Genomic DNA, 13,345 nt, shown 5'->3' with positions numbered 1-13,345 from the left:
GAATATATATATGTATATAAATATATATATATATATATATATATATATATATATATATATATTTTTTTTTTTTTTTTTTTGGCAGATTTTGAGTCACTTAAGCCAAAACCAACCTCTAGTTAGGCATATGTAAACTTACATTATGAGTCAGTTAAATTTTTTTTTTCCTTTCCAGAGTTCAAAACTGCTTGATTTAAATAATAGACCCAAAAACAAAATAAAAAACAAATAAACAAACAAACCCCCCCCCCCAAAAAAAAAAAAAACCTGATTACTAATAGTAAATTAGAAAAGATGGCAATGTTCTGTTATGGATGACCTTGCTACAGGTCTTAGGTATTTAGAAGTTGAGTCTTTAAAACTCCCACATCTGTGAGTGGCCAGTTCACCTGGACACATGTAACTAGCAGTTTAAACTCTACTGCTTTAAAAAGATCAAGTGTGGAATTTTCAAATACTTACTTTTTGACATTAGCAACTCATTCTGTGTAGATATTTTTAGTTCGAATCATGTCAAATAGCTAGTACGTAACCACTTTTGACTTGGGCAGTTTGTAGTTTTTGGGTAGTTTTTTTTTTAATGGTGTTGGGGCATTGAAACCAAAGCCTGTCAGTCACATGCTGGGCAGGTGGTTTACCTTGAGCTATATGCCTAGTCCCAAATGCAGCAATTTTATGAGGTTCATCTACCTAGTCTCTAATCTTTCTTATTAAAAACTTGGAAAAGTTTCTATTTACTATGTTATTTATTTTTTTTCAGGACAGGGTTTCCTTGTATAGCCCTGGCTGTCATTGAAATCAGAGAGTCACCTTCCCCAGAGAGTCACCTTCCCCGGCCTCTCCCAGGGCTGAAAATAGAGGTGTGGGGCTCCACGCCTGGTTCTTTTGACTGTGACAGCTGAGATGTGGCTTTAGATCATTTGAGGCCAGTTTTAAGGACAGCAAAAAGACTTCTCTAGAAAGAGTCCCCCCCCCCCCACCCCCATACTATCATTTTCTCAAAACATTTTAAATGACTTATCCTTACCCATGAAGTCCATCCTGTAAATTTATCTTTAACAAGGACTTGAGTTTTTACTTTATCCTGTTATATTTATAGTTCAACCTATTTAAACACCAAACCTGGAAGATTTGTAAAAAATAATCTTGGTTTGTCCTTAGTTATACTTTCGTTGCCGAGATAAGCACTGTGACCAAAAGTAGCTTAGGAAGGAGAAGGTTATTTCAGGGTTCATTTCCACCTCATGGTCGGAGGGGGTCAGGCCTGGAGCTCATGCAGGGCAGAAGCCAGGAGGAGCTGCGCCCCCGCACCGGGGAGGGCTGCTGCTTACTGGCTTGTTTCACATGGCTTGCTCAGCACACTTTCTTACAGCACCCAGAGCCACACCTATCTTCTCATAGCCCCACAAGGGGCTGGGTGCTTCCACGTCAAGCCCCATTCAGGAGTCTGGTAGAGTCATTTTCCCAGTCGATGTGTTTTCTTTCTAGATGACTGTCAAGTTGACATAAAAACTAGTTGCCCAGTTTGCTTACATGTATTTATTTATAAATTCTAGTTTATAAATCAAAGACTCTTATACTGTTTCTAATGATAATATGAAATCCATATGAATAAAGTAATGAAATAATTCCAGACTGTTTAAATCCATTAAAAAACAAAACACTAAATCAAATAATTTTACTCTAAAATCTGCTCTGAAAGCACTAGAATGCCTCTGCATAGTTTCAAAATATACTAGTTGATAATTGTTGTCCAGTCACTTGAAGGGTTAATGCTTGACTATTTCATGTCAGCCTAATTAGCTATTGCTTGTGTACATTTTGAGTATCTGAAGTGCTGTTAGCTGCGTCCTGCAGGGTGTGTACTAGAGAGTGGCTTACTTTTATCCCACTGGTGTGACCCGATTGCATACCAGTTCTCCTTCTTCCCTTAGAGAGAGACTCGGAGCTTTTGCGGGAACGGGAATCTGTTCTACGATTGCGGGAACGAAGGTGGCTCGATGGAGCCTCATTTGATAATGAGAGGGGCTCTTCCAGCAAAGAAGGAGAGCCAAACCCGGATAAGAAGAGCACACCTGTCCAAAGTCCAGTGTCCCTGGGGGAAGATTTGCAGTGGTGGCCTGAGAAGGTATTTGAGAAAGGTTTATACTTTTGGGTAGATTCCTAACAACCTCCCTTCCACTAAAGGATCTCTGGTTTATTTATTCTGGTTGTTTTAGGACTGTTGGAAGAGGCAACACCTTTAAAGTGCTCACCTGCCTTTTGTTTTAGAAGCAGACCACTAGAGCATCTTCCGGAGCATTGTCAGCCATGCACCACATGTCCAGTGGTGTTGCTGATGGAGTGAATCAGAGAAATTGGGGTGATAGTGTCAGTAACCCATGAGTACTTGTCCTCCAGGACATCACAGAGATTCGGGTGGTAGTCTCAGTAACCAATGAGTACTTGTCCTCTAGGACATTACAGAAATTGGGGTGGTAGTCTCAGTAACCCATGAGTACTTGTCCTTTAGGTGGTGCACGCTTTTAATCCCCGCACTCAGGAGGCAGAGGCAGGTGTATCTCAGTGAGTTTGAGGCCAGCCTGGTCTCCAAAGCTACACAGAGAAACTCTGTCTCAAAAACAAAAGAAACAAACAAACAAAAAATTGTTATGCTCTTTGGTGTAGAGACTTACTTTGCTAAATATGAAGTGTCAGGTGGACCCTAGTTTCTACAGGGCAAGCTCTGCTCATTGATGCAACACGCATGCCAGAACAAGATGTGTTTATGGAGTTACACAGCTGTGTCTTTGTATGACAGTAGGTTGTGACAGACCCTTTGATAGATTTCTACAGTAGTAGATAGACTAGGCTACATGAGAACGGGACTAGGAAAATAGAAAAATAATTGAATCCAGAATTCGTCTAGGGTTTGTGATGCTGGTTTGGGTCTTTACAAATTCATTTCTACCTCAAGTGAAGTGTGTTCCACTGTCTTAAGTGGTTAATTCATTTATTTTCAAAGGCTTTTTTGGAAGTCTTTGATCTTTACTCATTAAGAAACTATACCCTCTGTTTCTACATATAGTTGAGTGGGACGAATTTTGTTTGTTTGGTTGGTTTTTGATACAGGGTTTCTCTGTGTAGTCCTGGGTGTCTTGGAACTCTCTATAGACAGGCTGGCCTTTGCCTCCCAAGTGCTGGGATTAAAGGGACTAATTCTTAAGCATAAATAAACTGAATTTTTGGCACACACCTCTGATCCTAGCGTTTGGGAAGGTGAGGCAGGAGAATCAGGAATTCCAGGCCAGGCTGGGCCACATGAAACCCAGTCTTGAGCAGGGAGAAAGGGTGTGGGGCAAGTTGGAGGTTACTCTCCAGCAGATGAAGAGAGTTGACCTGTTTATTCTCCATACATTTGAACTCAAATTTGGGGGAATATTAAACTTTCCAGATTTATGTTTTTTTTTTTTTTTTTTTTAGTTATTAATGCAGTGAATATATTTTTTGCTACTTAGCTCATGTGGGAAACTTGAATGCAAGAGGGCACTTTAGTCCCTGTTTTTGGATTGTTTTTATTGGCAGTTAGCATATTTTCCCTCAATTGTAGTCTCTTAGTTCTCAACACTGGAAACATCCCTGGTTCCTTCTCTTTGTGTGGTACTGTTTAAACCATTCAGTACGTCTTCCTCCCTTCCTCCTTCCTTCCTCTCTCTTCCTTTTTCTTTCCTTTCTCCTCTCCCCTCTCTCCCTTTTTCTCCCCATCTTGTTTTCCTCCCTCCCCCCATGTGTTTCTCTCCCCCTTTTCTGTCTCCCTTCCCCCCTTCCTCCTCCCTTTCCCACTTCTGTGGGGAGTCAGATGTTCCGTAGTTGTCATTTCTCTTGTCTGGGTTCTTAGAACTCTGTCCTTGTTTGTTTCCACCACATTGTGAGTCCCGAGGAGGGAAAGGCTTGGGAGGGGTTGAAGGGGGCCAGTGTATAGCACGGGGTAGGAGTGGGACGCACATGGTGCCTGCCATCTGCTGAGAACCGAGGGCCCCCAGCTCAGGACAGTTGGGCATGTTGTGTGTAAGCTAACACTTGAGAACCAGAGCAGATGAGAGCCTGGCTCCGTCATATTGTCCCTTCCTTCCCTGTCACCTGTGTTTGTTGATTGCCGCTAGAGGCCTTTGCTAGATAGTGGGACTGTGTTGTTCATTTACACTTTGTTCATAAAGCTTCAAGTCTATTGTAAGAGATAGATTATAACCACTTAGACATATTAATACTTGAAATGTGAGTCTTTTCTTACCTTGGTAAGATTTTTTAAAAATTAAATTTGTTAGTTTTTACACACCTAAAAATTAATTAATTTTAGGAAGGGTTTCTCTGTGGAGCCCTGGCTGTCTTGGATCTCACTGGTAGACTAGGCTGACTTTGAACTCAAAGGAATCCACCTGCCTCTGCTTCACAAGTGCTGGAATTAAAGGCATGTGCCACCACCTGGTGCATTACTTTGATAGGATAATGTGTTTTTACATTCTTAGTTTATCAGTATATGAAAAGATAGTCTTAATTTTGTATAGTTACAGTCATTGGAATTTTTATAGCTTCTGTTTGAACTATTTGGTCTTTTTTTTTTTTTAAACTTTTCTTTTATGTGTATTAAATATTTGCCTGCATGCATGTTTGTGTACTATGTGCTTGGTGTCCCTGGAAATCAGAAGAGGGTGTTGGAAAGTTGTGAGATGCCATTTGACTGCTGGTGTTGAACCTGGGTGCTTTGCAGGAGTAGGCAGAACTTTTAACTACTGAGCCATCTCTTCAGCCCTATCCTATTTGCTGTAAACTTTGAGCACTTCACATTGATGAGAAGACTTCCTGTTTCTGACAGTGCCCACGTGGCTTGTTAGAGGTACAGTCAACAATGAAACCAATGGTGTAGGGTTCCTGTCTCTTGAAGTAAAAAAATTAATATATCTCATTTTATATTCAGGGAATTACTTAATTCACATTTTTTAATTTTGTATACTAATCTATTTGTTTATTTATTGTGTTTATTCCTGTGACGTGCATTTGCACACAGAGACAATGGACTCAAAGGTGATGAAGTCACCTTATAAAGGGGTGTGCATTCCCTTACTCATTTCGGTGCTACCAACAATAGCTAAAATATAAGTGTCTATTAAACACAAATACATACACACACCCCTACACCTCTACCCAAGTTGGGGGTAGTCAGCAAAATCTATTTGTCACAAAAGGGGAAGAATTAGAGGAAGTCATGTCAGAAAAGCCAGAATACAATTAGTTATTGCAGACATGAGAAATATAGTGGAAATAGCTAGCATGTGTACATACATGCACATACATAGCATAAATGTCTGGAACTCCACTGGAGGAGCAGTTAAACAAGTAGCTGTCCACTGGCTCAGTTACAGTTGTATGAGATGAGGGTCTGCTCAACCATGGTGGCCGTTTACCGTAATGTGCTGGGACCTCAAAGGCCTGCAGTAAATTCCACATGTCCACAAGTAAGCTCATGATACACGACAACTCTGCCTTGGCTCTGATAACACATACGCTGAGTTTTAAAGGGCTCTTCCACTCTCATTTGCTGATCTCCCAGGAGGGTGTGGTGAAGGCTGTCTTTCTGGAGGAAATACAGAAGGGATGGCAGGTCCGCACTTACTAGCAGTTTTGTCCCTTACCATCCTGGATGCTTTAGTTTAGAGGAAGTAAGTACGTGTACCCCTACCAAGTCTTTAAACATGAAGGTGTGCACTTTACCTGTTTCTTTGACTGTTGGTGAGAGGAGGCTGACCTATGACGTCTGGCTCTGTATTTGCTATTGGCATTATTTGCTATTGGAACATACTTATTAGCTGTGTTGCATCATCTTTATCATGGTTTTCAGTTTTGGAAGTGGAAGCTTGTTTTATTGATACTTAGGAATGTCTAAAAAGTGTCCATTAAAAGTTCACTCCATTCAGCATGCCTGTGATCCCAGCACTCAGGAGACGTGTGTGTGTGTGTGTGTGTGTGTGTGTGTGTGTGTGTGTGTGTGTTGAAGGACAGCTTGTGCTTCATAATGAGTACCAGGCAAACAAGACAGCAACAAAGTTTCCAAAGTGTATAAAAATGTACTTTGATGAGATGAGTAAAACAAGACAGGATCACATAGAAGAAGCACAAGAAAAGGACATTGTTTAAAAGAAGAGATGAGGTGGAGTAGCCACAGTTGACCACTTGGCATGACAGAATCTGTTGCTGCTGTTCCTTTTGGTCATGGTAATATGCTTTACTTAGCTTTCAGTGACATGTGAGTAAGTGATTTTTCTGTCCCTTTCATAGGCTGGTGATTGTACCATTTATCAACATTGTCCATAGCAGAGTTTCAGGTTCTGATAAGCCCAGGTACTCACTCAGGACTTGTCCTGGTGAACAACGGTCTATCATGGATGGAAGTCATTTTTTACTTGCTTTTTAAATGAATAAATAAGTTCCAAGGAGGTCTTGTCATTGTGCTTTTACAGTTAGGAAGGTTCATTCGGGGTTAGACTGCCCTCGACAGGCTTTATGGAAGATGTTGGGGTTCAGGTTTATATGTTCACTGCAGCCGGTTGGTGTGCTTTTGCTCCATGCCATGAGTCATGCTGTCTTTTTGTAACACAGAGCTCCCACAAGGAGCTCATTGTGAAGCAGGTACAGCAGAGTGAAGTGATAGCAGCTATACTGAAGGTGTGAAGAAAGTTCTGTGTGGATGGAGTGGGGAATGACTGGCCATTTTAGAGATTGGAGAAGGCCTTCACAGAGGTCTGATGTTTAAATGCTTTTTGAAGCGAAGTGGGCATTGACCACAATTGTGCACATGGGATGTTTGTAGAACAGTGAATGAGTGGAATTCCTGCTGCATTCAATGAAGGAGAGTTGCCAGGCTGGAGTATATTGTAGATGCCTGAAGTCAACTTGCCAAGGAGTTGAGGTATTGATCGTGAGTGACTCGTGGTCCCACAGAGTATAGAGATTTGTTGTAATGAGATTGGTGAGGTTTTGTCTGTGTTTAAGGAAGTGAACACCGTTGATGTTGTTGTTGTTGTTGTTGTTGTTGTGTGTGTGTGTGTGTGTGTGTGTGTGTGTGTGTGTAAAAGAAAAGGGCACCTAGTTAGCTGTGAGCATGTTTGTAGTATTGTTGGGCAAACTGGGAAGACCTTAATCTGACTGGTTGCTAGATTGATGGCAGAAAAAGACCAGTGGACAGGGTACACAGTGGGTGATGGACCTCATTAGTGGAGTTGGGCCAGAACCACAGATGAGGGTGGGCCTTGTAGGAGATAGTTGAGGATACCCACAGACTTGGGGATGTCTCAGTTTCCATGACTCTTTGAGAAGCCCATCCTCATGCTTTTGGGTGTGGCTTATGTTTTTCTGAGTCCTCTCTCTTTCTCCCTCCTTCCCTCTCTCACTCCCTCCCTCTCTTAGCTGATACTGAAATGTATTCTATCCCAGTTCTGCAGGTAAGCCTGCATTGTAGTTTAAAGCTTAAGTGTGCTTGTTAATGTAGTCACAGAGGCTGAGGGTGGAGTGTAAGGGGGCAGTGACACAGTCTGAAGGAAACATAGTCTGGTGACAGTTGGAGAAAGTGGTTGGTGAATTGAAAATAAAGGGAACATACCAGTCCACAGAGCAGCTGTATAGGTCAGGCTATCCCTGAGCTCTCGATCCTCCTACCTCAGCATTAGGACTTAGAGGTGTGTACTAGCATACATGGCTAGCTTGTAGAGTTTGTGGCGAGCAGATGGATAAAACATATAGGGTATCCATTTGGCACTGGGAAGTGCTATTGTATTTGTTTCAGAAAGCTGATAAGGTGAAACGGCTTAAGTGAGAAGTCAGTTTACCACAAGGCAGACTGAAGGACAGGCTAGTTTGAGGGGTTGTTGTGGGGAAGGGTTGAAGAAGGGGCTGTGTTTAGTGCCACTGTCTGTGTGGCCTTTAAAGAAGGTAGGAGGTCTCTCTCTGGAGATGGGAGGTGCTAAGAGATTAGAAAGGATTTTCATTATGCAGCACAGAGGTAGAGATATGCAGGAAGCCTGTATCTGGGAGCTGTCATCATTTGGGTATATAGAAGGTGAAGTGGAGAGCAGCATAGTCATGGCTGAGTATGATTTAGCACTTGTTTTATAGTAGGCCCTGTGCTGTGTACATTGCTTATTAGTTCATACCCCCTCCCAGATAGTTGTTAAAATATATTCATTTCAGATGTGAAAAAATGTGTTTAGAGAAATAACATAATTGACATCAAATCACTTTAGTAAGTAGACGTAGATTTTGCCATTCCATTATACTTAAATTTGTTGTTATTGTTTTTGTTTTTGTGAAAGGGTCACTCTCAGTAGCCTTGGCTGTGACTCACTCTGATCTGCCTGCCTTTGCCTCCTAAGTACTGGCGTTGAAGATGTGCACCACTACTGCCTGGCCATTGCATCACATTTTAGCTAAAGGATTGAGAGGAGAAGGTAGGATGTGGTGCAGGTGGTGGCCTTGTGACGCCCATGCTTTAGGGAGTGAGGATTTGGTGACTTGAATTAAAATTTCTGTTGGGTGTAATTCGGATGCCATCTGTGAGGTGACTTGAAGTGAAGTGGTTGGTGCAGATCGATCAGATTCAGATCAGGGTGCTTCTTATTTATACATTCTCACAATGACCTGTGCTGAGAGCCCTGATAGATACCCCAGTTAGGTCACACTACAGCTGAGCTGACCAAGTGAGGTTGTGTTAGTGCAAGTTTATGCTCCTTACAGTCAGTGCTGTTTGTTTTTGATAGAATTGGGTCCTAGTCTGCTACATTGTTGCGTGTCTTTCCCCTTAAAATGTAATGAACCTTCACCATAAGAAGCTGATAGGGAGATTGGGTTCGGCAGTTTGGAAGTGTCTGCAGGGAAGGTGTGTGTCTCTCTCCCCTTCCCCTTTCAGCACACTTACTGAGTATTTTCTGTGAACTGTTCTGAGGTTACAGTGGCAAAGAAGATCTTACTTGTCTCAGATAGGCTGATTAATATTCTGAGCTGTGCAATGTCCTATGAGCTAAGAACTGGAACTTCAGAGTTGGTGAGAGTCTTCCTAGCATAGACTGAGGAGAGGACGTGTGTGAATTATCTGAAGTGGAGGCAGAGACGTGTGACATCCTGTGGATATGGTCCTGAAAACAGGAAACTGAAGGAGAACATGTTCCTGAAAGGGAGCCATGGGCTTAAGAACTTGAGATCATGGTTTACTTGCTTAAGAAAACAGTCGAGATTTGTAGGGATTAAAAGCAGCATCTAAACCAAGGGATTTGGCATTTTTGCCTTCACAGTTTTGTTTTATTTTTACTTCATAGGATGGAACAAAATTTACCTGCATTGGGGCTCTGTATTCTGAGCTTCTCGCTGTCAGTAATAAAGGAGAACTTTATCAGTGGAGATGGAGCGAGTCCGAGCCTTATAGAAGTGCCCAGGTACTTGTTACATCAAATCTTGAATGAATGACTCTACATAGCAACATAAGAAATAGTAATTGTTTTTCTTATGCTTTCAAAGAATCCTTCATTACACCATCCACGAGCAGCATTTTTGGGGTTGACCAATGAAAAGATAGTCCTCCTGTCTGCAAATAGCATCAGAGCAACTGTGGCTACTGAAAATAACAAGGTAGGAACCATTCTGCATTGATGAACACTTCCTTCTTTCCTTCTTTCCTTCTTTACTCACTCCCTTCCTTCCCTCCTTCCCTCCTTCCCTCCTTCCCTCCTTCCTTCCTTCCTTCCTTCCTTCCTTCCTTCCTTCCTTCCTTCCTTCCTTCTCTGCCTCTTTTCATCATCTTACTTTTTGCTGTAGGTCCATAATAAAAGCCTTTTAACATTTCCAATAATCCCATTTTTTTTTTTGTTGGTTAATTTATACTATAATTTAACTCTGAAGCTGTTTACAGTTACTTAGTACTGTACATGGGCACATGGCTCACATGTGGAGGTAAGATGGCAACATTTGAGAGTCAGTTCTCTCCTCACACATTTGTGGGTTATGGCGGTTGAACTTTTAGGCCCGTCCTATGAGTCTGTATATAATATATAGCTCAGTGTTTAAAGTGGCTCTCTACTGTTACTGGAAAAAAAGGTACCCAAGAAAAGCTACTAGGGGAGGTGCTAAGATGCAGGAGGAGCGCGCAAGAAGCTATAAAAGATTGATTCAAGGTGTTGATGCTCCACTTCACCTGAGGTCAGGCATGTCAGGGTGCTGTGACTGGAGACAGGCCACAGGATGACTTTAAAGCCACTGAATTTTATTACACATTCTTGGAACGACAGTGGTGGCTGAAGCTGTAAGATCACAAGTTTGAGGATAGCCTAGACTATAGTAGAACTTGTCTCACTCGCCCAGCCCCCAAAGAGGGATGAGCACATTTAGTCTTCCTTAGTGTCTTAGAAATGGTTGGAATTTGATTTACTTTCGTACAAAGTGTCTCAGTTTTAATTAGGAACCCTTAAGTTTTTTTCCTGTGTATGATGAGTCTTTTGCATATGTATTGGTGCACCATGTACATGCTTGGAGGCCAGGGTAGTATAGGAGGGTGCTAGGTCTCCTGGAACTGGAGTTCCAGATGACTGTGACCTTCCGTGTGGGTGGGAGCTGAAGAGCCTGGGTCTCTGCAAGAGCAGCAAGTGCTCTTAATCACTGAGCCATCTCTCCAGCCCCAGGAACCTTTTCTGAACTACTTGTTTTTGTTGTATTGAACTGTAAACATTTTAGACTTGGAGTTGATAGAATGCATTATGCCTTACTCTAGTGTTGACCACAACTCTTTGGGGAAAAGACTTCCTTAAGCCTCTACTATAATTTTTCTTAGGTTGCTACATGGGTGGACGAAACTTTAAGTTCTGTGGCTTCTAAGTTAGAGCACACTGCACAGACTTACTCTGAACTTCAAGGAGAACGGATAGTTTCTCTACATTGCTGTGCCCTTTATACCTGCGCCCAGCTGGAGAATAACTTATATTGGTGGTAAGTGTCGTTTACAGAGAGTTCTTGTCACAAAGAAAGCAGTTTGGAAGAGAAGAGTACCACCTTGTGGTCATTGAAAAGGCAGTGCTTTGTAGAGACATGAATTGCATTTAAATAGTAAGAATAAATTTATGCAAATAGCGTATACATAGCAAACATGTTATTAAATTTCATGAAAGCACAAAATGGAATAAATTGTACAGACTCCTACAATGCATAATTACTGCTAGTATTTGCAGGTAATTTTAATCCTTCTGTATGCATACATGTACTTCACATTAACACAATTGTAAATTTTGGGACATATGTTATTTAAAATTTTGTTGCTTGAATTTTTCTTTATTATTTATATTATATAGCTTTATTGTTAATAAGGCTCAGAATTTATTCTTTATGTATTTTTAGTAATTTTACATTATCAAAAGCAATTATTTGTAAGAAAAAGTTACTTTCTGTAGAATTTAATCCTAAATATTTAATAAAATGGATCCAGTTATTAATAAGGTTATGAACAACGTGAAGTGAAACTGGAAGTAGTTGCAGATTAATACTACTCTGAAATAAAAAATTTGGAGAAGCAGTCTACCAGCAATGCTTATGTGACTAAATAATTTCAGATTTACTTACTTAATGTGTTTCTTTCTTCGTTCTTGACTAGTCTGAGGTTTTCCTTTCAGGGGTGTTGTCCCTTTTAGTCAAAGGAAGAAAATGTTAGAGAAAGCTAGAGCAAAAAATAAAAAGCCCAAATCCAGTGCTGGCCTTTCCTCCATGCCAAACATCACCGTTGGGACTCAGGTGAGTGATCGGAGCGAAGCCTGTCTATCTAAATGGCCTCCTTTCTCTTTTGTGTTTGTGTGTGCTTTTTCCTACAGAGATGAGTTCCTTTATTGGCCTGGCTTTGAGAATTCATTAGTACTTTTCCAATAGAGAGAGAATGTGGAGTGGCCCTTTCAGGAATGTTAGCTGAGGTTGTCCTAATGATAGGGCAGAGCAAGGCTGTGGTTGACAGCCCAGGTTGAAAAACTGCTCTGTGGGGTATTGTCAGTAAGAGGCTGTGTCATATCTTTGCATTTATGCAGATTGGTGATTTGGGCTCTGAGATGGTTTGTTAGAAGATGATTTTCTAATCCTCTAGTGCTTTTCCAAGTGTAGGACTCTCCTGCAGGACCTGTCTCTTTCATTCTTAAACCATTTATATTTGCACAGTGGATTATCTCTGAGTGCCTTAGCCAGAGGGTAGCAAGTTGAATGAAGCAGAAGATACTGAGAGTTTAGTCATAATGGGCTATGGAGCTGTTTCAGCTTTCTGCTAATCTGATGACCTGGGCTTGAATCTTGGGACCTACAGAATGGAAGGAGAGAAGTGGCTCCACTTGTTCCTAACTTCCACACTCGATGCCAGGGCACATGTGTACACACAAGTATTTGCACATAATACGTGTAAAAGGATTTTGAGAGGCTGGAGCGAGAACTCAGTGATTAAGAGCCTGCACTATTAAGAGGATCTGTATTCAGTTTTGAGCTCCCTTCCTGTAACTCCAACTCTAGGTGATTGAACACCATCTCCTGGATCCTGCGGGTACCTGCACTCGTGTGTGTCTAACCACATATGCACGCACACACCCACACTTACGCTTAAAAAATTATCAGAAAGGTAACTACAGGCTATTACGCTGATATTTTAACTATTTTTCACAGGCAAGGTTTTGTTACTCTCATAAGAAATTAGTTATATACTTATTAGTTATATACTTACTGATTATTAAAATGTGATTACCCACAGAACTGAAAGGTTTTTGGAACATTGACACCCTGAGATCAGAAAGATCTGGTAGAGATTTATCTGTTATGATAAAATTCATTATTTATAAATTGTAGCATGTGTTAGAATGAGAGGCTTCAAGGTTTATGTGACAAGTATGTTTTTTTTTTTTTTTTTATTTGTTGTTGTTGTTTTGTTGTTAAATGTAGTGTGCTGGCCACTTCCAGCATTTTCATTTCAGGTTCTTTCTTGACACCAAAGAGCACCATCACCTTCTTCCCTGTGTCTTAAATAGTCACTACTCAGCCCTGGCTTTAATGCTCTGGCTCTCCTGTGTGGCTGGCTCTGTCTTCTCACCACCCCTAGTCCATGCCTGCCTTGTTCTGGGTTTTGTTTGCCTTCCAAATAGAAATGCACTCTCTGGAAATACTCAGTTTTTATTATTTACTAAGGCATCTCTTCAATAGGATCCTTTTTTACCTGTTCAAATTTCAGTTTCAACATTATCAACTGAATTTAATTAAATACAGCAGCTGTTTAAATAACAAGTGATGATATTAGTGTAAGCAGGGAAGGTGAGAT

The 13,345-nt window shown here is 41.1% G+C and overlaps 1 protein-coding gene across 4 annotated transcripts in view; it reads left to right on the top strand.

Annotated features, from left to right (window-relative positions):
- The window catches only part of Ubr5 (ubiquitin protein ligase E3 component n-recognin 5), a 103,180-nt gene that overhangs the window by 38,995 nt on the left and 50,840 nt on the right, over positions 1–13,345 (top strand). For 3 of the 4 annotated variants that reach the window (XR_007835701.1, XM_051202736.1, XM_051202735.1), the window contains exons 9-13: positions 1,917–2,128; positions 9,342–9,458; positions 9,541–9,651; positions 10,847–11,001; positions 11,679–11,796. Coding sequence is in view for 3 of the 4 variants with exons in the window: in XM_051202736.1 (XP_051058693.1) it covers positions 1,917–2,128; positions 9,342–9,458; positions 9,541–9,651; positions 10,847–11,001; positions 11,679–11,796 (713 nt within the window). In the remaining variant the exon portion in view is untranslated. The remainder of the gene's footprint in view (positions 1–1,916; positions 2,129–9,341; positions 9,459–9,540; positions 9,652–10,846; positions 11,002–11,678; positions 11,797–13,345) is intronic. The other variant, XM_051202737.1, reaches the window with a different exon arrangement.

Source organism: Phodopus roborovskii, unplaced genomic scaffold, assembly GCF_943737965.1.
Source record: "Phodopus roborovskii unplaced genomic scaffold, PHOROB, whole genome shotgun sequence".
NCBI lineage: Eukaryota > Metazoa > Chordata > Mammalia > Rodentia > Cricetidae > Phodopus > Phodopus roborovskii.
The sequence above is the reverse complement of the archived record's forward strand: the minus strand, read 5'-3'. Positions and strand labels throughout refer to the sequence as shown.